Source organism: Lolium rigidum, chromosome 3 (genome assembly GCF_022539505.1).
Source record: "Lolium rigidum isolate FL_2022 chromosome 3, APGP_CSIRO_Lrig_0.1, whole genome shotgun sequence".
In the NCBI taxonomy this organism is placed as follows: Eukaryota; Viridiplantae; Streptophyta; class Magnoliopsida; order Poales; family Poaceae; genus Lolium; species Lolium rigidum.
Window position 1 is genome coordinate 8101478 of NC_061510.1, and position 23155 is coordinate 8124632.

Here is a 23155-nt window from a genome sequence, read left to right on the forward strand (position 1 = left end):
TTGTACTTCGGTTCAGTTGCATGGCCCAACTCAGAATAGAAAGAATTTTGGTTCATAGAGGATGACATGCGGGACCCATGATCCCGCATCGTAAACGGCTCGATCGGAGAACGTTGAACGAGATGGCGCGATCGAGAAAAAAAACAATGCCGGAGAGGCTGCCATCCGGGCCCTACATCCCTCGGCGGTGCGGATTTGCGTTGACTCGGCCGGCGAACCGAGAATTCGCGATGCACCACGTCCCGGGCCACCATACGCGACGTTTTGGCCGCTTTCGTCGGGCTAGGTGGCCTCAAAACGAGAAAAAAAAAAGTTTTGACATGCACCACGGAGGGACCAAAATCGTCGGCCATGGTACACCAGCAACCACGGCGCGACTTCAACTTCGTCGGCCATGGCAACTTTTCTTGTAGTGAGTGTCTATTTTGGTTAATTAATTTGGGACTGGGAATCCCATTGCCAGCTCTTTTTGCAAAATTGTTGGATAAGCGGATGAAGCCACTAGTCCATTGGTGAAAGTTGCCCAACAAGATTGAAAGATAAACATCACATACTTCCTCATGAGCTATAAAACATTGACACAAATTGAGAAGCATTTTGAATTGTTTAAAGGTAGCACTCAAGCAATTTACTTTGGAATGGCAGGAAATACCACATAGTAGGTAGGTATGATGGACACAAATGGCATAGTGGTTGGCTCAAGGTTTTGGATGCACGAGAAGCATTCCCTCTCAGTACAAGGCTTTGGGCTAGCAAGGTTGTTTGAAGCAAACACAAGTATGAACCGGTACAGCAAAACTTACATAAGAACATATCGCAAGAATTATAATACTCTACACTGTCTTCCTTGTTGCTCAAACACTTTTACCGAGAAAATATCTAGACCTTAAGAGAGATCAATTATGCAAACCAATTTCAACAAGCTCTACGGTAGTTCTCCACTAATAGGCTTAGACTACATGAAAAAACTTAATCATGATCTACTTGAGAGCTCAAAACAATTGCCAAGTGTCAAATTATCCAAGACATGATGAGGCATTTTCTGTTTTCAACCAAATATAAATAAGTGCAATAGCTTCCAACTTTTATCATTGAACATTAAAAGTAAAACGAAGAACACGAGTGTTCATATGAAAAAGCGGAGCGTGTATCTCTCCCAAACAAGGATTGCTAGGATCCGATCTTATTCAAACAAAACAAAAATAAAAGCACACGGACGCTCCAAGTAAAGCACATATGATGTGACCGAATAAAAATATAGTTTCGGGGAGGAAACCTGATAAGTTGATGAAGAAGGGGATGCCTTGGGCATCCCCAAGCTTAGACGCTTGAGTCTTCTTGAAATATGCAGGGATGAACCACGGGGGCATCCCCAAGCTTAGACTTTTCACTCTTCTTGATCATATATCATCCTCCTCTCTTGACCCTTGAAAACTTCCTTCACACCAAACTTCTCATAAACTTCATTAGAGGGGTTAGTACTCAAAAAATTTGAATCCACCTTGGTCCTGTAGTGGCACATTGCAAGAACTCAATAAAACATTAGCTATAGCCCTCTACATCTAGAAAACCTCGCTTAAAGTCCACAAGAGACAATGCAAAAAACAGAGACAGAATCTGCCAAAACAGAACAGCCAGTAAAGACGAATTTTAATAAAATACTTCCGTTGCTCAAATCAGAAAACTCAAAACTAATGAAAGTTGCGTACATATCTGAGGAACATGCACGTAAATTGGCATATTTTTCTGAGTTACCTACAGGGAAAACAGCCCAGATTCGTGACAGATAGAAATCTGTTTCTGCGCAGAAATCCAAATCTAGTATCAACCTTCGATTAGAGGCTTCACTTGGCACAACAAAACACAAAACTAAGATAAGGAGAGGTTGCTACAGTAGTAAACAACTTCCAAGTCACAAATATAAAACAAAGTACTGTAGCAAAATAACATATGGGTTATCTCCCAAGAAGTTGCTTTCTTTATAGCCATTAAGATGGGCTCAGCAGTTTTAATGATGCACTCGCAAGAAATAGTATTTGAAGCAAAAGAGAGCATCAAGAGGCAAATACAAAACACATTTAAGTCTAACATGCTTCCTATGCAAAGGAATCTTGTACACAAATAAATTCATGAAGAACAAAGTGACAAGCATAAGAAGATAAAACAAGAATAACTTCAGCAATTTCAGCATATAGAGAGGTGTATTAGTACGATGAAAATTTCTACCACCATATTTTCCTCTCTCATAATAATTTTCAGTAGCTTCATGAATAAACTCAACAATATAACTATCACATGCAGCATACTTTTCATGATTTCCAAACACATAATTTTTATCAAGTTCAAGAATAGTGGAATTAAAACTTTCAAACTTACTTTTATTAATAATATAACAAGGTAGTTGATCAATCTCAATAGATATGGGACTCATAGAATAAGTCAAGAACTCTCTAATCTCATTTTCATTAGTAGTACAATTAAGATTATCAAGTAACATAGGACCATCATCTAGAGCTTTATCATAGACATTTGCCAAACAAAATTCTTTAGTACCATGCATTTCGACATCAGGCACAAACAAAGCATTATCATAAGATTTATCAAAGTAGCATGGATTATCATAGATAACAGTAGCATAATCATTCTCACAAGTATTACTCATAGGTACTATTTCAAGAGAATCCACAGGAACATAACATTCAACCTCTTCAGGTAAGCATGGAGGACAATCAAATAGTGTAAGAGATAAAGAGTTACTCTCATTAGAAGGTTGACATGGGTAGCTAATCCATTCTTCCTCCTTTTGTTCATCACTCTCCTCTTCTTTTTCATCCAATGAGCATTCAGGTTCATCAATTTCCTCCTCTTTTTCATCCAATGAGCTTTCAGGTTCATCAATTTCTTCTTCCATCGGTTCCTGCAAATTGTGAGTGCATTCTTGTGCATTAATGTGTCTCTCTTTATAATCATAAGGATTCCTACTGTAGCATTCTATACAATAATTAAGGATAGTAGAGACATAATCTTTAAGGCCCTTACAAACAACACAAGTTTCATAATTCTCAACCATGAAGGATTCTATCTCGGAGGCTCCCATAAATAAGACGAATTGTTCTACCTCTTCGAACCCATAATGAATATAGCAATTCCGATTATAGTTCTTAATAAAAAATTCCTCACTAAAGCCACATTGAAATTTAAGATGTTTAGTATCCTGTTGAGAGCAACGAGTTTATATCATGGCATTTAAGCAAGATTTTAGCAATTGTATTCAATTTTTCTATCATAGCACTCATTATTTTACCAGTTCTTGATTCTCTATAATTATTATAACATTCTATAAGCTCCAAGTAGGTTGTAGGTTCTCCCATAACAGCAATTTTTAATTTTTCGATTTTTCAAATTTTTATGGATTTTTGGGTATATGAGACAAATAAAACAAGACAAAAATAAACTAAGCAAAAGTAAACTAAGTAAACTAATACTAGACAGAAATAAACTAAGCACAAGTAAACTAGGAAAAAGTAAACTAAGCAAAACAAAATAAAATAAAACAGAGAGAGATGTAGAGTGTACTCCCCAGGTGAACTTATGAGTAGAGATATGCCACCCGGCAACGGCGCCAGAAAATAGTCTTGATAACCCACAAGTATAGGGGATCGCAACAGTCTTCGCGGGTAGTAAAACCCAATTTATTGATTCGACACAAGGGGAGGTAAAGAATACTTATAAGCCTTAACAAGCGAGTTGTCAATTCAGTTGCACACTGGAAAAGCACTAGCAACAAGGGTGATGTGAAAGTAGCGAGTGGTATGAGAGCAATAGTAACGATAACACAGCAGCGGTAATAGTGATATGAGAGCAATGGCACCGAGAAAACAGTTGACATGTAGAACAAGTATATGATGATGAAAGATGGACCGGGGTTCCCGACTATCTACACTAGTGGTAACTCTCCAATAACAAGTGTTGGGTGAACAAATTACGGTCGGGCAATTGATAGGATTGAAATAGCATTAAGACAGAATATCAAGATCATTAATCATGTAGGCATGTTTTCCAATTATAGTCGTACGTGCTCGCAATGAGAAACTTGCACAACATCTTTTGTCCTACCAGCCGGTGGCGGCCAGGGCCTCTAGGGAAACTACTTGGATATTAAGGTACTCCTTTTAATAGAGTACCGGAGCAAAGCATTAACACTCCGTGAAAACATGTGATCCTCACATCACCGCCATCCCCTCCGGTTGTCCCGATTTCGTCACTTCGGGGCCTTTGGTTCCGGACGGTGACATGTGCATACAACTTGTAGATACAATCTAAGCAATAAGTATAGAGCTCAAATCTAAGATCATGGCACTCGGGCCCTAGTGACAAGCATTAAGCATAACAAGATTGCAGCAACAATAACTTCATAAACTTTGTAGATAGACAAGCATAATGTAACAATCCATCGGATCCCGACAAACACAACACCGATTACATCAGATGAATCTCAATCATGTAAGGCAGCTCATGAGATCATTGTATTGAAGTACATAGGGGAGAGAATACCAACTAGCTACAGCTAGAACCCGTAGTCCATGGGGGAACTACTCACGGAGCATGATGGAGGCGATGGCGTTGATGGAGATGGCTTCGGGGGCACTTCCCCGTCCGGCAGGGTGCGGGACAGAGACTTCGTCCCCCGAATTGGAGTTTCGCGATGGTGGCGGTGCCCACTGGAGTCTTTACGGAGTTTCGTCAAGAGTTACGGTGTTTTTAGGTCGAAAGGGATTTTATAGACGAAGAGGCGGCGCGAGGGGGCACCAGGGCGCCACACCACGGGCCGGCGCGGGCCCGAGGCCGGGCCGCGCCGCCCTATGGTGTGGTGGCCCTCGGCCCCTCTCCGACTCTTCTTCGGTGTTACGGACGCTTCGGGAAAAATAGGAGGTTTGGTCTTCGTTTCGTCGAATTCCGAGAATATTGCCCGAACAGACCTTTCCGGAACCAAAAACGGCGAGAAAACGAGGAACGGCACTCGTGGCATCTTGTTAATAGGTTAGTTCCGGAAAATGCATGAAATCATCATAAAGTGCAAGCAAAACATGTAAGTATTGTCATAAAACAAGCATGGAACGACAGAAATTATGGATACGTCGGGGACGTATCACTCCTCCGCATGCACCGGGCAACAACATGCGATACATGCTGGTGCAGGAGGCGCAACGTCGGTGGGCACATGGCGACCCCTTCCGCCACCGTGACGTCTCCCTCCCGCACGGGTGGCACCTGAACAGGGGGAGGCTCCCTGTTCCGCCTCCTCTGACAGATTGGACGGTGCTGCTAGGAGATGCACCGACAGATCCAGCGGCTACAACCGGCAGATCGAGCGGCTGCCACCGTCGATGCAGCAGGAGGAGGTCTACCGCTGGGAGGACTATTGGCGCACCTTCCTTGCGTGGGAGCACGAGGCGCGCCGGGTTATTCGCGGCCGTTGGGATTTCATGCCCGTCGACGCTGCACATGACAGCGAAGACGAGGTCTTCTACGACAACGACGAGGACGACGACGAGATGGAGGACGTACCTCGTCAGCCACTGTGAAGCTGGAGGCGATCGTCCCCGAGAATTACGACCAGGATGAGGCCACGGTGCCGCAATGGCCGCGTCATTGGCCGGCCAGGAGGCCAAGTGGTCCTGGCCATGGTATGAGGACGTTGTTCAGCTCTCATCCATGGTGGTGGAGCATGTAGCCTCCCCGCCTCCGCCACCACTGCACGCGCCACCACACGTATCATGGGACGGCCAGGAGGTTCCACCTCCTCCGTGGTACAAGCCGCCAGCGACACCGCCGGAATACCCATCACCGCCTCCGCAGTACGCGTAGCCAGCGGAGATCTCTGCTTGGGCGCAACAGCTGTGGGCGCCCCTGCCCTTCTTCAACCTCGTCTCTGACGACGAAGAAGACATTGGCACTTGAATTAGCATGTAGATTTTAGTTCTAAAACTATGTAAATTATGTTTGCATAAATGAAACTTGTATCAAAATTTGGCACGCTTTTAAAACTTCATGTCATTTCATTTGTCTCCTGTGCGTGGTCAACTAGCCAGCGGATCGAATGGGTCGTGCCGCTGAGCTCTGTTAGGGCAGGCTAGACCAGGCGATGCATCCTTTGCATGGGCTAATCTAAATGGACAGAAACGAACTATTTATGTCGTCGATTTCGGTTGGCCCACTAGAGAATGATGCCCTTACATCTCTCCGGCCCAAAGGTTGAGCTGGGCTGGGATTCTCCGAAAACGTGTGTTCGTGCATCATGAACATTCTTTCTGTGGAAGTATAGCTGTCTGTCTATTAACTGTGCATTACTTCTGCATTACGAAGGAAGAAGCAGATGCATCTAGATGAGCTATCACACATATTGGTAGAATTATAGCATATGGTTGCCGGCTTGCCGCGTAAAATAAGTAGAAACTATAGGAGTAGTTAGCTAGCGGGCGCTGACGCTGTCACTCCTGGTCGCATATTAATGTGCTGCTATAGACGTACGACTACTCCTCAACAGACACATGGTTGTACTGCGTATTAATTATCTGTGTGGAGATACTCTAAGAGCAAGTAAAATAAAGTACAGTTAGCTTGTCTCCCTCCCTCTCTCGATTCAGATGGTGTTATACGGCGGAAAAAGGGCCAAAACCGGGACAAGGGCACAAGGCGGAAAGGAAAACGGTGAACCAAGTGTGGAAACTAGGATCCCTTGGACAATTTCTGGCCTCCGAGAAAAACCCAGGTTTTGGCCAAAACTCCGACAATCCAAGCGGGACGTACACGTACAAGAGAAAATATATGTACCGGTCACGATTTTTTTACTCATCGTATGTATACAAGCAAAGTTTGTTTTGTTACGAGTAAATGGCACTATTTGCAATGCACATAAAACTGTCAGAGAAAGTCATCACCTTTTCTTATGGTGTCCTTTTGAGGTGGGATTCCAATGGAATATATATTCAATCGAAAAACAACAAAGAAGAAAAGAGAAATGAGGAAAGAAGATGAAAAAGGGATGGCAACAAACAAACGGAGAGCCCACAAAGGAAAAGGCGGCCGGGGCCTCTTCTCTCAACCTGGCCACGGGCCACGGCCCAAAAACCTTATGGCCTGTTTGGTTTGTGTCCCCAGCTTACCCTACCAAAAAATTGGGCATGCCAAATATCCTGGGAGGTGCTATACACCACCCTGGTCGCTGCGGACCAGCCACCGCACCTCCCAGGGTGCCTGTTGGGCCGGCCCAGTGACGTTTGTTTTCGTTTTTTTCTGTTTTTCTCCTTTTCTGCTGTTTCATTTCTTTTCTTTTTAAAAAATTTAAAATGCCAATGTGAAATTTTTCGGAAAAACAAAAATTTACAAAATTTGTATATTTTCGAAAAATTGAAAGCATTATTTTCTAGTTTTTATATTTCTTATATGAACAATTTTTGGATTTGAACAATTTTCGATGTGAACAAATTTTAAATTTGAACAAAATTTACATTTGAACATTTTTTTAATTTGAACATTTTAAAATTTTAAATAATTTTTGATTTTGATCAAATTTCATATTTGAACTGTTTTTAAATTTGAACGGTTTTCAAATTTGAACGGTTTTTAGATTTGAACGGTTTTCAAATTTGAACATTTTTTAAAAAAATTTAAATTTGAAATTTTTAGAAATTAAAATTTTCGAATCTAAAAAATATAAATAAAACCGAAAACAGAAAAAGAAAAGAAAACAGAAAACCGAAAAAGAAACCAGAAAAAAAAAAAGCAAAAACGAATTGCACAGGCTAAACAGACCCAAATGGGCCTGGCCCATACCCGACCAGGGGGTGTGCGGTGGCCGGTAGCCACCGACCTGGTCGGTGTATAGGTTTTGCCAAATATCCTCCTGTCTGTTTGGTTTGTTGGCAATTATTTGGCTGCCTATGGATCACTTGTTGTTTCCTTCATTGATTCTAGCCAAAATTTTGACAGCCTATGGGTGGCGGATTCCGTTGCCAAAATAATTTGCTAGCCAATTTTGGTAGGGTTCCCGTAGGCGCAATCCAAACACACCCTTAATTCCTGTCCGGCCTGCCCGTCATCGGCAGCGTGCAGCGTTGATTGTGCGATGGTTCTACATCGTGGCCGCCCCCCTGGTGGTCGCGGCCGGCGGCGTCTCCGGCTCCGGCGAGGTGGGTCCGGTGGGACGCAGAACTCAGAACTCAGATTGTCTTACGCACGTGACAATTTGCTGATCATGCTGAGGCTGCTAACAGATCCCGACCGAAACATAAACAAGAGAGGCGGCTATGCCTGTACGACTTCTGATTAAACGAACGAAAGAATCCGAATACAAAAATGGCGCTCGAACAAAGGAAGCAACTCACCGAACGACGATCGAGAGGACGAGAATTTGCACGTACGCCCACTCTCCCTTCCTCCCGAAATGCCGCCCCGCCGCGTCGCCGTGATCGGCGCCGGAGCCGCCGGGCTGGTGGCGGCGCGCGAGCTGCGTCGCGAGGGCCACGCCCCCGTCGTCTTCGAGCGCGCCGCGGCAGTGGGCGGCAACTGGCTCTACGACGAAGACGCTCCAGCCAGCGCAGCCGACCTGCTCGGCGCCGGCGGCGTCCACTCGAGCCTCTACGCGTCCCTCCGCACCAACCTGCCCCGAGAGTGCATGGGCTTCCTCGACTTCCCCTTCGTCCCCGATCCCGACGTCGGCGCCGAGACCGAGACCTCCTACTCCCACGACCCGCGCAGGTTCCCCGGCCACAAGGAGGTGCTCCGGTACCTCGAGGCGTTCGCGCGGCGATTTGATCTTCATGGGCTGGTACGGTTCGAGACGGAGGTGGTCCGCGTCCGCAGGGACGACGCGAGCGCGGGCTGGAAGGTGTCCTACTGCTCGGGGAAGCTCGCCCATGGCAGTAGCGAACAAGAGGAGGTGTTCGACGCCGTCGTTGTCTGCAACGGTCACTTGGCCGAGCCGCACATCGCCGACATCGCCGGTAACCACCCGATGTCCTACACTCCTACGGTTACACGCATGCAGTTAAGTAAGCTTGCATGGCTATTGATGGCTGAGCTAAATTAACAGCCGCTTGAATGCTGCAGGCATCGATACTTGGCCCGGGAAGCAAATGCACAGCCACAACTACCGTGTGCCCGACTCGTTTCACGGACAAGTGCGTCCTTGTTGATGAACCCGCGTGTGTTTAATCAATTCCTACTCAATTAGACCAGCCGATAATAATGCGTAAGTATTGACTTGTTGCCTAGGTTGTGGTGGTAATCGGATCAGCGCCCAGTGGACACGAAATTTCGAGGGACATTGCAGGCATCGCGAAGGAGGTCCATGTTGCGCGTCGGTCACCCCCCACCTCCGAAATGCAGAGCACTGCCCGTGCAAACTTGTGGCTTCATCCTATGGTAAACCAAGTCTAAATAATTGTACTGTATATATATGTAAGAAAAACATCTTTACAATATCATATATAGTATTCACAAAGAAATTTAATCAGTATACGAAACATTTGCAGGTCGAGCGCGCTGAGGAAGATGGCAGCGTGGTGTTCAAAGATGGTAGTCGTGTTAAAGCCGATGCCATCGTGCACTGCACCGGGTAAGTGAACTGCTATGCCCTCCTAAATTTAGTCGACATGGCGCCTCTGCTCGATATAAACACATTGTGTGTACATAGTCTTAAGCATTTTTATTGTTATTTGCGTAGATACAAGTACAACTTTCCATTCCTAGGTGATGATGTTGGTATCTACGTCGACGACAACCGCGTGGGCCCGCTATACCAGCATGTCTTCCCCCCACACTTGGCTCCTCACATCTCCTTCATTGGGCTGCACATCAAGGTCAGCTTAACTTGCTAGTAGATCATTCTTTTCAGCTCCATCCTCTAGCAAAATGGACCCTCCCATGCCAACCCGCAAGTGAACAGCTCAAAATCATGCCTGCACCAAAATAAGGTCGACTTTAGGGATGAAAGGGTAACATAGAAGTTAAGAAAAATGTGTGCTACGCTACATCCCCTCCCAAAAATTTGAAAGGGTAAAATGAACTTTTAATAATTAGTTTCTAGTTAAAATTAAATGTTGTTGGCTCGATGTATGCCTGTGCGCACCACAAGTACTCATCGTGTTGGAAACATTATCCATCCCGAGACTAAGGGTTTGGATAAGCTACCAACTATCAGAATTGGTGGCGGATATGCCCGCAATTCATGAATTCATTGTTGTCCCTATGGTAAAGCAAGCAGAAATGATGTGCACGAACCCCAGCTCAGTCTTGCTTGAAATACCTCTGTCCTATAGTAATCTAGGCAGGGTTGTAGCTCCGAGCTTAATTATAATTAGTGTTTTGTCTATGCATGCACTTATGCATATTAATTAAGATTTCTTCACAGGCTCTTCTTTTCCCCTTGTTTCAACTGCAAAGCAACTGGGTGGCCGGAGTCCTATCGGGAAGGATAAAGCTCCCGTCACAAGATGAAATGATGGAACATGTCGCAACATTTTACATGGAGATGGAGGCTGACGTATTCCCCAAAAGAAACACTCATAACCTAGGAGCATGCACGGTAAATATGGCCACACTTCCCCTTTTCATACGCATAAAATAGGCAATGATGGCCGACTTAATTTTTTTTAAATATTAATTTTGGCATGTAGTATAAGTACGAAGACTGGGTTGCTGAGAAATGTGGGCATGAGAAGATTGAAGGGTGGAGAAAAGAGATGTTCATTGCGGCGCTAAAGAACTTTGCTCATCGCCGTGAGAGCTACCAGGATGAATGGGACGACGATCACCTATTACCACAAGCACACCGAGATTTTGCCAAGTATTTTTAACTGATTTTCGGATACAATTTTATTTGTCTTCCGTGTAGTACTTCTTGTTCATGTTCGGCTTTGTCCATTATATGAAACAATTATTTTAAAAATGCCTTTAATTTGCACATGAAATGCAAAAACTTTCTCAAAAGTATATGTCAGCTGTCTGTTATATCATGGATCTCTGTGTCAGCCGTCAGCGTATTTTAGTGTACACTCTTGGTTTGTTTGTTGAAAAACTTTGATGGCTTCGACATTAAGTTTGCACAAATACGGTAGGTGATCAACTAGATTCAGACCAGGAAGTATCGTCGCAGATGTGTCAGTCCGTTGCTAAACCTTGTGGTTCAAAGTTTGGCTTTAGGATACAGAATACCGTAGTTCGATTTTATTTGGAAAAAATAATTACAAAGTCATTGATGGTTGACTTTGATCTGGTGCTACTACTATTTGATTATCCAGCTGCTTGGACTTTCTTTTTGCGACGACAATAAAATATTTCAACTAGTTGGACCATAACAAACTGAACTATATGGCCGGTCCGTCCTGTTGGTTAATCACCTCCATTAATTGTTTTGGGTTTGCTACGACTAAGTTAGTGGTCATTCAAGTTCTACACCGTCCAATTACATCGTAATTCATGTATCTAAAGTTGTATGTTAGATAGGATTGCAACTAGGAAAAATGGTTGCGAAGTGTTAGATTTGTTTTGCAATTTATGCTAGTCATAAATTGATGACATCACCTCGTTCTCATTCAACCGAGAATTAGCCACGCCCTAATTACGTCCTGATCTGTTACTAATGCAAGTCTTCCGTGCATATGTAAAAACTGACGAAACCATTTCAGCCACCTCCGAAATGGTACCACTAGGGTGGAAATATGATGGGCCACCACATAGACACGCATGTAGCCAGTGCCACAAGAGAGAAAATGTTTTTTTTTTGAAACGAGGCAAAAGACTTGCCATTTTCATTAATAGAGAAGAAGTACAGAATTTGGCCGATTTATTAACGGGAAACTAGCCGAAAACCGAAACAAGTGCCCCGACGCTCGTCATGGAGCACGACCGCCGCGGGGGCACAGAGCCACCCTGGCAACCCACACAAGATACACAGGCCTCCGAAGCGAGAAGTCGTCGCGGTTGACCTTCAACGTCATCGTCATCACTCTTCAGCGACTCCGACTTCACCGAAGAACCAACCACCAAGACCCCGCCGAAGCGGCACCGTGAAGCTCAAGCCGGCCACCGCCAAACAAGCGACTCCTCGAGAAGCAACAGGCAGCTCCGACTCTGATGACAAGCTCCGAAGAGGATAAGCGCAAGACATGCGCCGAGGAAGATCATCGCCAGAGGGCCACCCAGCAGGTCATCGTACGCTGCTCAAATGAAGAAACTCGACAAACCATAGCAGCTCCGACTCCACCGCAAGCGAAACACAAGACGAAGAAGCTCGGACGCTCGCTGAAGCCAAGGTCTTGACGCTACCAAATCATCGCTCACCACCGCCATCGTTGCCACACAAGCCACCACACGGATCTCACACATCACCGGCCACCCGCCGAGATGCCGTACAAGTCCAGCCTCGGGAAAGCACGCTGGGGAACAAAGTCTTCAAGACGACGCCCCCAAGAGGGAAGCGACGTGGATCAACGCCGTCGTCCGGCCCTGCCACGGCCTAGGCTTTCACCCGAAGAACTAAGCTCCGGGAGCGGAGGAGGTCGAAGGCTAATGTGATGAAGCATGTCGATCGAGTTGGGAGAGCAAATAATCAGCGGTAAGTATAGCCAGTGCATGTGAGCGGAGAAGAGATTAGCCGCCATCTTAAATTTGTCAAAAAATAAAAAATGAATTTGTCCCATTGATAACCACTTTCTCGATGAATAGAAAAAATGCCATGGCCAACTGCTCCACGTGAAGAAAACACAACTTGACAATAGCAGCAGACCAGCTTGAAGACTTTCCCTTGACCCTTGGCCTCCGATGCCATCTCGGGTCGCCGTAATCGGCGCAGGAGCCGCCGGCCTGGTGGCTGCGCGCGAGCTGCGGCGCGAGGGTCACGACCCCGTCGTCTTCGAGCGCGCAGCCGGAGTGGGCGGAAGCTGGCTCTACGACCCGGCTGCCTCGGCTGACCCGCTCGGCGCCGGCGGCGTCCACTCGAGCCTGTATGCCTCCCTCCGCACCAACCTGCCCCGCGAGATCATGGGCTTCCTCGACTTCCCCTTCGTCGCCGGCGAGGTCTCCGGCAGCGACCCGCGCAGGTTCCCCGGCCACGGGGAGGTGCAACGGTATCTTGAAGCGTTCGCGCGGCGGTTCGACCTCTACGGGCTGGTCCGGCTCCGGACGGAGGTGGTCCGCGTCCGCAGGAACGCCAGCACGGGGAGCTGGTTTGTATCGTACTGCTCCAGGAAGCTTGCCGGCGCCGGCAGTGATGAACTTGAGGAGGCGGAGGAGGAGGTGGAGTTCGACGCCGTTGTCGTCTGCAATGGCCACTTCACGGAGCCGCGTCTCGCCGACATCGCCGGTATGTTATACTGATATGCCTACACGTGCTACTAGTCAGCGATGTTCATGGTGATCGATAGAATGAATTGCAGGCATAGATGCTTGGCCCGGAAAGCAGATGCACAGCCACAATTATCGTGTACCCGACCCATTTCACGGCCAAGTGTGTCATTTATCATCCCTCACATTGCTTATTAATAATCGACGTGCTATACATGAGTATAAAATTTGCATCGTCTATCTTCTTGTTAGCTAGGTTGTGGTGATAATAGGATACCGTCCCAGTGGGATGGACATTTCGAGGGAAATCGCCGGTGTCGCCAAAGAGGTTCATGTTGCCACTCGATCGGTGCCTTGTGAAGTGCAGAGTACTACGGCACATCCCAACTTGTGGTTACATTCCATGGTAAATTATGCCCAAATCCATTTCCACAATGAAGTAGAGGTAGCTTGTAAAAGAAAGCGGTTACCACTCCAAATGTTCATTGCAGATAGATCATGCAGAGGAAGATGGCACCGTGGTGTTTCAAGACGGCAGTCGGGTCAAAGCTGATACCATCCTACACTGCACTGGGTAAGCGAGTTAGTACATTTTTCCATAAAGTTTCAAAAGTTAGCATCAATCTAATATAATTAATAAGATCTCACACCTGGCCTCAACCATGGCTGAAATGCACACAACCGTTAGTGAGTAGTACATCGGTTTGAATTTAGTCAATTTAGCCTCTGCTTTATGAGAAAGACTATCTTGTTTGAATTAGGTCTTCTCTTTTCCTGATTACCTAGATACAAATACAAATTTCCGTTCCTGGATGAGAGCGATGATGCTATTGGTATCTTTGTGGATGAGAACCGTGTGGGCCCATTGTATAAGCATGTGTTTCCGCCACAATTGGCTCCTCACATCTCCTTCATCGGATTGCCTTTCAAGGTCAGCTTAATTTGCTAGCTACGCTAGCTCACGGGAAGAGGTGATTCACTACCTAGCTTCTTGATCGATGCATTCACGAGTATGAAGTAAGATATTTTTCTCTAGGCTATCCCTTTTCCATTGTTTCAACTCCAAAGCAACTGGGTGGCCGGAGTTCTGTCAGGAAGGATTGACCTCCCATCCCAAGAGGAGATGATGCAAGATGTGGAAACATATTACTTGGAGATGGAAGCTCGCGGATGCCCCAAAAGATACACTCACGGCCTGCAGTTAGCTGTATGTCCATATACCTACATACATCACTGATCTTCATGCTTTGAAAATTAAGCTTAGGTGATACTTGTAATATATCTTTACTTGTCTAATTGATATGAAATTACAGTTTGAGTATGAGGACTGGCTGGTGGAGGAATGTGGGTTGGAAAATATCGAGGTGTGGAGGAAAGAGATATATGTCGGCGCAAAACCCAAGATGTTGGATCGACCTGAGAGTTATCGAGACAAGTGGGATGATGATCATGACCTATTAGCACAGGCATACCATGATTTCAATGAGTATATTTGACCTGATCTCATCAATAGACTCCCTCAAACTACTTACTATTTGGCTTCCACCGCTGAATAATTTCCTTTCGACGATTGTTTTAATTTCCATAATCTGAAATCTTGGAAAAGTCACAGTTAGGAGAGTTCCCCTAAATAGGTGATGTAATTTTAGTAAAAAAGTCACACTTTGTAAGTTCTCTTAAATATGGCAGGAGATATGAAAAATTAAATACCAAATAAACAAAATCTTTTGCTTAATCTATAGTCATTGATTTGGTTTATTGTATTCCTCGGAGTGCTTACCCCAATATCGGTAAAAGAAACCAGAATCTAATATTTTTTGTATATTCATTCGTTCAAACATAGAAATTGTTGATTCATACAAAATTTTGCAAGCATATTTGAGGACGGTGTGAGTACTATTATGTATTTTTCACTTTACTTGAACTCGTGCACAATGACGTAGAAATTTCATTAGAAAGGTGCCTAGTTTCCAGGGTTTGTTCTAACGATCTGGCGACTCGCGATATTGGAACCTCAACGCTTACTCTGGTGCCCCTCAGATAGGGGTGTAAACGGATCAGATCGAATTTGGATCATACCATATCAATTTTTCAGATTCGGATCAGAGAAGATAACCGGTTTCAGATTCAAATGTGGATATACTTTACCACGGATTGGAATCGGAAATAGGACGGATTCGGACCTTAAATAAATATAGTTTGATAGATGCTCTCATCGGTAGATATTGATATATAGTTCTTGCAAATCTTAAAAGAAATTTAAATTTTTAGGCTTGTCTAGTTAAAAAAGAGACATAATACGCTAAAACTTGTATTGATAGAAATTTAGAGCAAAACATCCTCGCCAATTTTTTTTTGGTAACTAAATAACTACTAACCTTGTAAGATTGGTCTTGAATTTTGACTCAAAAATTGGATTATCTGGTTAAAAATCTTGGGATTATCCTGATTAAATTTCAGATAATCTATATCCACATGCTATTTGCTATACTATATCATATTATGTGTCTGGAGCATCCCTTCAGAATCAGTTATCCTTATCCATCGGGTTCTATATATAAAATCGGATATGAATATCTTAAAATGGATTCTAGACCGGTTTCGACACGGAAAGTATCCGATATGTTTATGCCCCCTCAGATCTTCTCGGCGGCGCAACTAATCTGTCTTGTCAGTGTCACAAGAAAGAAAAAGTGATGAAATCTGATTGGATCGGAAGACCTGGCAATGGGGCATTCAAACTTGTAAAGTCTACGTGATTACGATTTACTCCCTCCGTTCAGAAATGTGAGATGTTGAAGCATTTTATTTGGTCCATCTACTTTAGTTTAGATCTAATCTATTTTTATGTGGAGGTTCACTCACTTTGATTTATATCTATTATTACTTTAAAAAGACCTAAAACATTACATTGATACTCAGAGAGAGTATCATTTAATTAACGGTAAGTATAGCCCGCTCATGTGATCGGCGATTTGCCGCCACTTTGCTTTTGTCCCACTGATCATCACTTTTCGAATAGAAGAAATGATATGGCTAACTGCTCCACGTGGAGAAACCAAAACAAACTCAACGCAACGACGAGAGCAGCAGAGACCAGACTAGCTTGAAGACTTTCGTCGGTTTCCGATGCCATCTCGTGTCGCCCTGATCGGCGCGGGAGCCGCCGGCCTGGTGGCTGCGCGGGAACTGCTGCGCGAGGGCCACGACCCCGTCGTCTTCGAGCGCGCCGCTGGCGTGGGCGGCGTCTGGCTCTATGACTCAGCCGCCTCGCCGGACCCGCTTGGCGCCGGCGGCGTCCACTCGAGCCTCTACGCGTCCCTCCGCACCAACATCCCGCGCGAGTGCATGGGCTTCTTCGACTTCCCCTTCGTCGCCGATGAGAGCACCGGCGACCGAAGAAGGTACCCCGGGCATGAGGAGGTGCTCCGGTACCTCGAGGCGTTCGCAGGGACGACGCGAGCGCGGGCTGGAAGGTGTCCTACTGCTCGACAAAGCTCGCCGGCGCCGGCAGCGAAGAAGTAGAGGAGGAGGAGGTGTTCGACGCCGTCGTGGTCTGCAGCGGCCACTTCACCGAGCCGCGTCAGCAAAGTTGTCATGATTGGGTACACATGCTAGTTGTCAGCAAAGTTCATTGTGATGGATAGAGTTGGCGATTTGCAGGCATAGATGGTTGGCCCGGAAAGCAGATGCACAGACACAGTTACCGTACGCCCGAACCGTTTCACGACCAAGTGCGTCATCTATCATCCATATATCACCTTGCTTCTCATGCATATGAGTTAATTCAACTTGCATCTATTGGTAGCTAGGTTGTGGTGATAATAGGATACAATCCCAGTGGGATGGACATTTCGAGGGACATTGTTGGTGTCGCCAAAGAGGTCCATGTTGCTATTCGATCAGCGCCTTACGGACTGCAGAGTACTAGTGCAAAAGACAACTTCTGGCTACATTCCATGGTAATCAGCAGCAGTAGTAGTAGTACGTATTATAAGTTGCTAGTACTACTCTAAATACTTTTTACAGATCGAGCGCGCCGAGGAAGATGGCACCATTGTATTTTAAGACGGTAGTCGGGTCAAAGCGGATGTCATCATCCACTGTACTGGGTAAGTAACTACTAATGCATCTTAAGTTCTATAATGTAGATTATGCTTTTCTTGACAAGAAAGATCATCTTAATTGAATAAAGTTGTCTCTATGTCTCCATTATGTAGATATAAGTACAGCTTCCCATTCCTAGGTGACGGAGATGAGGCAGCTGGTATCTGTGTAGATGACAACCGAGTGGGCCATCTATACAAGCATGTGTTCCCACCACAACTTGCTCCTCACATCGCCTTCATCGGATTGCCCTTCAAGGTTAGTTTCATTTGCTAGATAAGTCGGATAATTGGTACAATAGGTCACAAGCTAGTTATTTGATCCATACATTCACACATATCAATTAAGTTATTTCTTTCTAGGGCATCCCTTTTCCATTGTTTCAACTGCAAAGCAACTGGGTGGCTGGAGTTCTATCAGGACGGATTGAGCTCCCATCACAAGAGAAGATGATGCATGACGTGGAAACATTTTACTTGGAGATGGAAGCTCGCGGATGCCCCAAAAGATACACTCATGGTCTGACACTAACGGTATGTGCATGTGCCTAAGTCATAGATCTTCATACTTCGATAATTTAGCTTGCTTGGTACTTACTATCATAACTTTACTATTGGAACCGTTTCGGCATTCCAGTTTGAGTATGAGGACTGGCTGGTGGAGCAATGCGGGCTAAAGAAGATTGAAGAGTGGAGGAAAGTGATACACCTCGCAGCAAGAACCAAGGTGTCAGATCAGCCTGAGAGCTACCGAGACAAGTGGGATGACGACCATTTGCTGGCACAAGCACACAATGATTTCACAAAGTATTTCTGACCTGATCTGACTCCCTTTAGAAACTTATTTTTTTTACTTCCATCGGTTTGTGAATTATACCATTCCAAGAACAATTTGATTTTCATATAGAAGATTCTCTGGTGGTCACCCGTGCCAACGGTTTTTAATACAATTACGGCATTTTATTGATCAAGGCAAATCATTGCAAATAGTCCGCCGGATGCAATCCGGGATAGAGTTTCTAAAACAAATCGAAACAAACTGCTCCGCTGAGCGAGCTAGAGTATGTGCCGCAATATTAGACTCACATAAAATATGAGAAAATGATAATGCAAGGAAATTGGTCGCCATAGACTTGATGTCCTGCACGACCACGCCAATGGGGCTTCTGTCCATCTCCGAAGAGTTGATTCTCTGAATTAATGACAAGCAATCAGAGAAAACCATCAGTTTGTCGAAACCTTCGTCACCAGCGAGGGAAACAACGCGTCGAAGAGCCAGCGCTTCAGCCTATTTCGGCGTTATGACCTCCATCAAGAGCTCGCTGCAAGCAATCAAGCACTCACCAGTGTGGCTTCGGATCACAACGGCAATTCCCATCTAACGCGACAATGTAAAGAGAGCAACTCAGCAGCATCCACATTAACATACACAGTTCCTTCAGGCGGCGGAGACCATCTAGGTGCAGAGGATCTGGTCTCACGTCTATTTGAAGTATCCGACTAAAACAAATGTTGTTCAATCATCTCGATATATGCTTTGCTTTGTTCTGCAACAGTCTGCGGTGGCTCATATTTTCACCATTACGTACACCGTTCCTGGCCAACCACAGGTGCCATATCATCACTGTAAGCACCATGCATTCCCTCTCTGTCGATCTATCCAGGAAATCAAAGACCCAAGATTTTGGATTTGTGAAAAAAATTCCGGCGCAGCTGAAACCCATACATGGGTTTTATCTCCCGCCACACTTCCTTAGCATACTGACAGAATAAGAACGTATGTGCAGATGTCTCCTCCTGTGCACACAGACAACACAAGCCATTGACGCTGGAATGTGCCTACGGCAAAGTTGAACACCAGATGGTAGATAGTCATGGACAAAACGCCACAGGTTAATTTTCATTTTGCCCAGCGCTTTGATTGCCCAGAGTTTTTTCCATGGCAGGTTCTCGTTCTGCAAGCTCGAGTGTGCTCCACCTCTCTGCTTACTTTCGGTTAATGAAGAATTTCTCCTCCCAAGCCAGAGTACACACCATATTTTGTGAAGGGCCAAGAAATAAAGTCATCTCCACCCCGCCGACTGATAGGGATTTCAAGAACCCGGTTCGCAACGTCCTCTTCAAAAACGGCACGCACCACCTCCGCGTCCCATGAACCATGGTCATCACTGAGTAAACAGTCCACGGTTGCGCCAATTGGGATTGGCGTCAGGGTCCGAAGCGTACACGGTTATTTGCTTTGACACCAAGGACACACTATCCCCGTTTCCCATTTTACATGTGATTTTGACTTTGCTTTGAGTCTGAGCCAACCATCACATAATCTGCTATGGAAAATGATGAATTTGAAAATCGAGCCAATTAGTTGAGGTGAACTGATGAACTAGGGGCACTTTGATTTGTACTAAAACTGATGAAACATATGTCTTTTGCTTTGTACTGGTGGAAGAATTGATGATGTATATATGAATGTATGAATCTGAACAGACGCAGTGGCTGATATTATGAAATCATGCAAGATTGTACTGAACTTCCGATAATCAGATCATTTTTTTTTATCTTGTCCTCATAACAGATAATCAGATCATTTTTTTTATCTTGTCCTCATAACAGATAACAATGGCCGAGTCGTCAACATAGATAAATATTTTAGACCGTGCCCTCAAAGCTATGTTTTTTAAAATTTAAGATCAATATTTGAAAATATTCCAGTTCAGAATTGGTATTCCTATGTGTACCAGTATTCAAGTTAGAGTACTCTTCAAGTTAATATCACATCGAACATGTCCTGAAAGCAGATAATTTCTTCATATTATACTGTGATATATTCAGTACATAGATACAAAAAGAAGCCATTGCTAAAGTTTATAGAGGGGAAAAGAACAAAAAATTTAATTTAGAATGCACCAGCCGGGAATCGAACCCGGGTCTGTACCGTGGCAGGGTACTATTCTACCACTAGACCACTGGTGCTTTGCTGGCCACCAGCCACGCCAGAAGCTGAATTCATATCCTTTTAGCTTGACCACCAAATATGTGCTCATAAAATGACCAGCAACATTCTTTTTTTGTTTTTGTTTTCGAGCACCCGAGTATAAATATAGAAACAAGAATATTAACCACTTCTAGAAGATCAACGTCCACAGTATGCGGAACACCCACAGCCCATGAGCCCAAGAAATGGAACACCGTATGCGGAACACCCACGTGCTTAAGATTAATATTGTGATGTACCTCCATCGACATTCAAGCACTAACATTAATGTGGGCTGTGTAAGATGGCACATGCTATACGTAGTAGGAAAATGGAGTAACTTAACTGAAGAGTGTCAAATACTAAGACAATCTCTTTTCCTCTCCCGTACCGCTAGTAACCTCGCCCTCTTCCCGCGTTGAGAGTCGGCCGTTCGCCGCCGTGGTCGCCGGCCCAACCCAGAATCTTCTCCGTCGGTGCTGCCGGCCGGAGCAGAGGATGGAGAGGAGCCTAGCCACTTGTATATAGTAGTTTAGGTTGCTTCTTTTCGAGATCTACCTCTATGGAGTCTGGGATTAGGAGGCCGGATCTCCTTGGCCAGATCCGGTCCGTCCTCACTTCTTCTTCGACGTTGCTCCTCTCTGGTGGCAGGATTGGCGGCAGGCGGCGAAGAGGCGGTGCGGCATCTCCAACAATAAGGCCATCTTCTACCTCCCTCGTCATCTGGTTTGGTTGTGCTGGAGCAGCAACCAAACTCCAGAACTTCGGCTTCTCCGAGCTTGTCCACGGTGGAAGGGCGAAGGAAGAAGAAGATCTGAGGATGGCTTCGTCAATAAGCTCCTCTGGGTCTGCCGAAGCCACCATCATCAACGCCTACCTCCCCGAGTCAGTGACAGGTTCTTCGGGTTCGACGGCAGGCTGATTTCTTCGTTGCGGTATTGGTACGCCCGTGTTGCTCCCTCGAGCCGGCCAGTCTCATCTGCTCTTCTCTCTGGTCCCAAGTGTCATTGTGGCGACAGGATCAGGAGCATGCAAGGTGGCTGTGAAGAGGAGGTTGCGTTGGAGTTCTTCTGAAGCAATCCTTTCGAGCAACTCATCGACGGCATTTTTCGTCATCTATGCCGGTGAAGTCCGGCGATATTTCAACCTCCATCGGAGGCCCTTCTTGAGGTCTGCTGTCACGTCCAATGCCGGCTTTGAAGCAAGTGGTGTCGTCCCCGCTATGGAGTCCAACGGCGACATTGCTGGCCTCCTGCTCATCGGTGGGGAAAGAGAAGGACTTGATTGCTTTTGCATAGTTTTTAGTGAGGTCTTTTCTACAAATACCAGGGGCCTATGTATAATTTCCCATTTCATGAGGTCCTTTGTAATAATTTGTACGCCCACCGAGTGGAATGAATGAAAGCTTCTACGCCCTTCGGGGCGCTCCGTGTTCAAAAAAAAAAAGATGGCACACTCACTTGGATACTATCAACGCTGTTCAGATCTTCAAAGGAAGGAAAGCTAATGAGATATTCATTCTCCCCATGCAATAAGGCTTCCCACTTCCGTTGGGATTAAACTAGGCATCTCCTCACCACCTATTTCTCAATGTCATCAAGACCCACCATATGACCAGTAAGTTGTACCTAAGCTATGGGGGAAAGACTCCACGCAAGATCATCCTTGACCACACTATCTGAAAGCTGAGTAAAGTAAGTATCCTCACTTCCCACCCCTAACACAAAGTTAGGTTTCAAAGTCTTAAGAGCAATACAACACACGATCGGGGGGTGCCTGCTTATCTCAAATACAACAACAGTGTTGAACTTTGCCATCCTTGGAAGCATGAGTATCTACAAAACATTTCCAGCAACCATCTCTCCCTCTCCACGAATTGTCCCCAAAACCGGTGGTCACGTGATTCGGTGCCGCGGGACATGGCCTCACTAGGAACCCACTCAAGCCGCTCGATCAGCCGTCACACCTGACGACGTCGGCAAGATCCTCTTACAGGTTGTGGCAGTTTTACTAGCCAAAACATCCGCTACACACCTTACCATAGTTGGAGAAGATTGATCCTCGAAACTCCCCGATCTGCCACCGTGAGAACAATTACCACACGTATCTTCACTGGGCGGAAGTGATGCCACCATTGGGAAACTGATCTCACTCCAGAAATCTTGTGCAAGTTCCTCATCCGTCCCCCCCTCCTACTGATCTTCGTCCAGCCAGGATCCTCCTGCGGATCCTTCAAAAAATCCAATGCCACATCGAAAGGAACCTCGGTGAAATTCAATGTCGGTAACTGATACGTCTCCGACGTATCGATAATTTCTTATGTTCCATGCCACATTATTGATGTTATCTACATGTTTTATGCACACTTTATGTCATATTCGTGCATTTTCTGGAACTAACCTATTAACAAGATGCCGAAGTGCCGATTGCTTTGTTTCTAGCTGTTTTTGGTTTCAGAAATCCTAGTAAGGAAATATTCTCGGAATTGGACGAAATCAAAGCCCAGGGGCCTATTTTTCCACGAAGCTTCCAGAAGTCCGAAGACGAGACGAAGAGGGGCCACGGGGTGGCCAAACCCTAGGGCGGCGCGGCCCCACCCCTGGCCGCGCCGGCCTATGGTGTGGGCCCCCGTGCCGCCTCTTGACTTGCCCTTCCGCCTACTTAAAGCCTCCGTGACGAAACCCCCGGTACCGAGAGCCACGATACGGAAAACCTTCCGGAGACGCCG

General features: G+C 45.5%; 2 protein-coding genes, 1 non-coding gene and 1 pseudogene across 4 annotated transcripts; 3 read left to right on the top strand and 1 right to left on the bottom strand.

Moving 5' to 3' along the window:
- Positions 1-8446: 8446 nt before the first annotated feature.
- LOC124694285 (flavin-containing monooxygenase FMO GS-OX-like 2) lies at positions 8447-10859 on the top strand. Its single transcript, XM_047227287.1, has 7 exons — positions 8447-9005; positions 9112-9182; positions 9277-9426; positions 9537-9619; positions 9728-9863; positions 10415-10588; positions 10680-10859. The coding sequence occupies exons 1-7, from the start codon at positions 8447-8449 to the stop codon at positions 10857-10859; spliced, it is 1353 nt and encodes a 450-aa protein (XP_047083243.1).
- Positions 10860-12825: 1966 nt separating this feature from the next.
- Positions 12826-14843, top strand: LOC124694348 (flavin-containing monooxygenase FMO GS-OX-like 2). Of its 2 annotated transcripts, none has more exons than XM_047227344.1 (7): positions 12826-13366; positions 13440-13510; positions 13604-13753; positions 13839-13921; positions 14134-14278; positions 14384-14554; positions 14661-14843. In XM_047227344.1, exons 1-7 carry the CDS (start codon positions 12826-12828, stop codon positions 14841-14843), a joined length of 1344 nt encoding a protein of 447 aa, XP_047083300.1. The 2 variants fall into 2 exon arrangements, with proteins under 2 accessions (XP_047083300.1, XP_047083299.1); XM_047227343.1 differs by having other exon boundaries at positions 14384-14538; positions 14639-14843.
- Positions 14844-16476: 1633 nt separating this feature from the next.
- On the top strand, positions 16477-18270 carry LOC124694287 (annotated as a pseudogene).
- A 2085-nt stretch (positions 18271-20355) lies between these two features.
- Positions 20356-20426, bottom strand: TRNAG-GCC. The gene has a single exon. It is a non-coding gene; the product is annotated as a tRNA-Gly (tRNA).
- Between the last annotated feature and the right edge of the window lie 2729 nt (positions 20427-23155).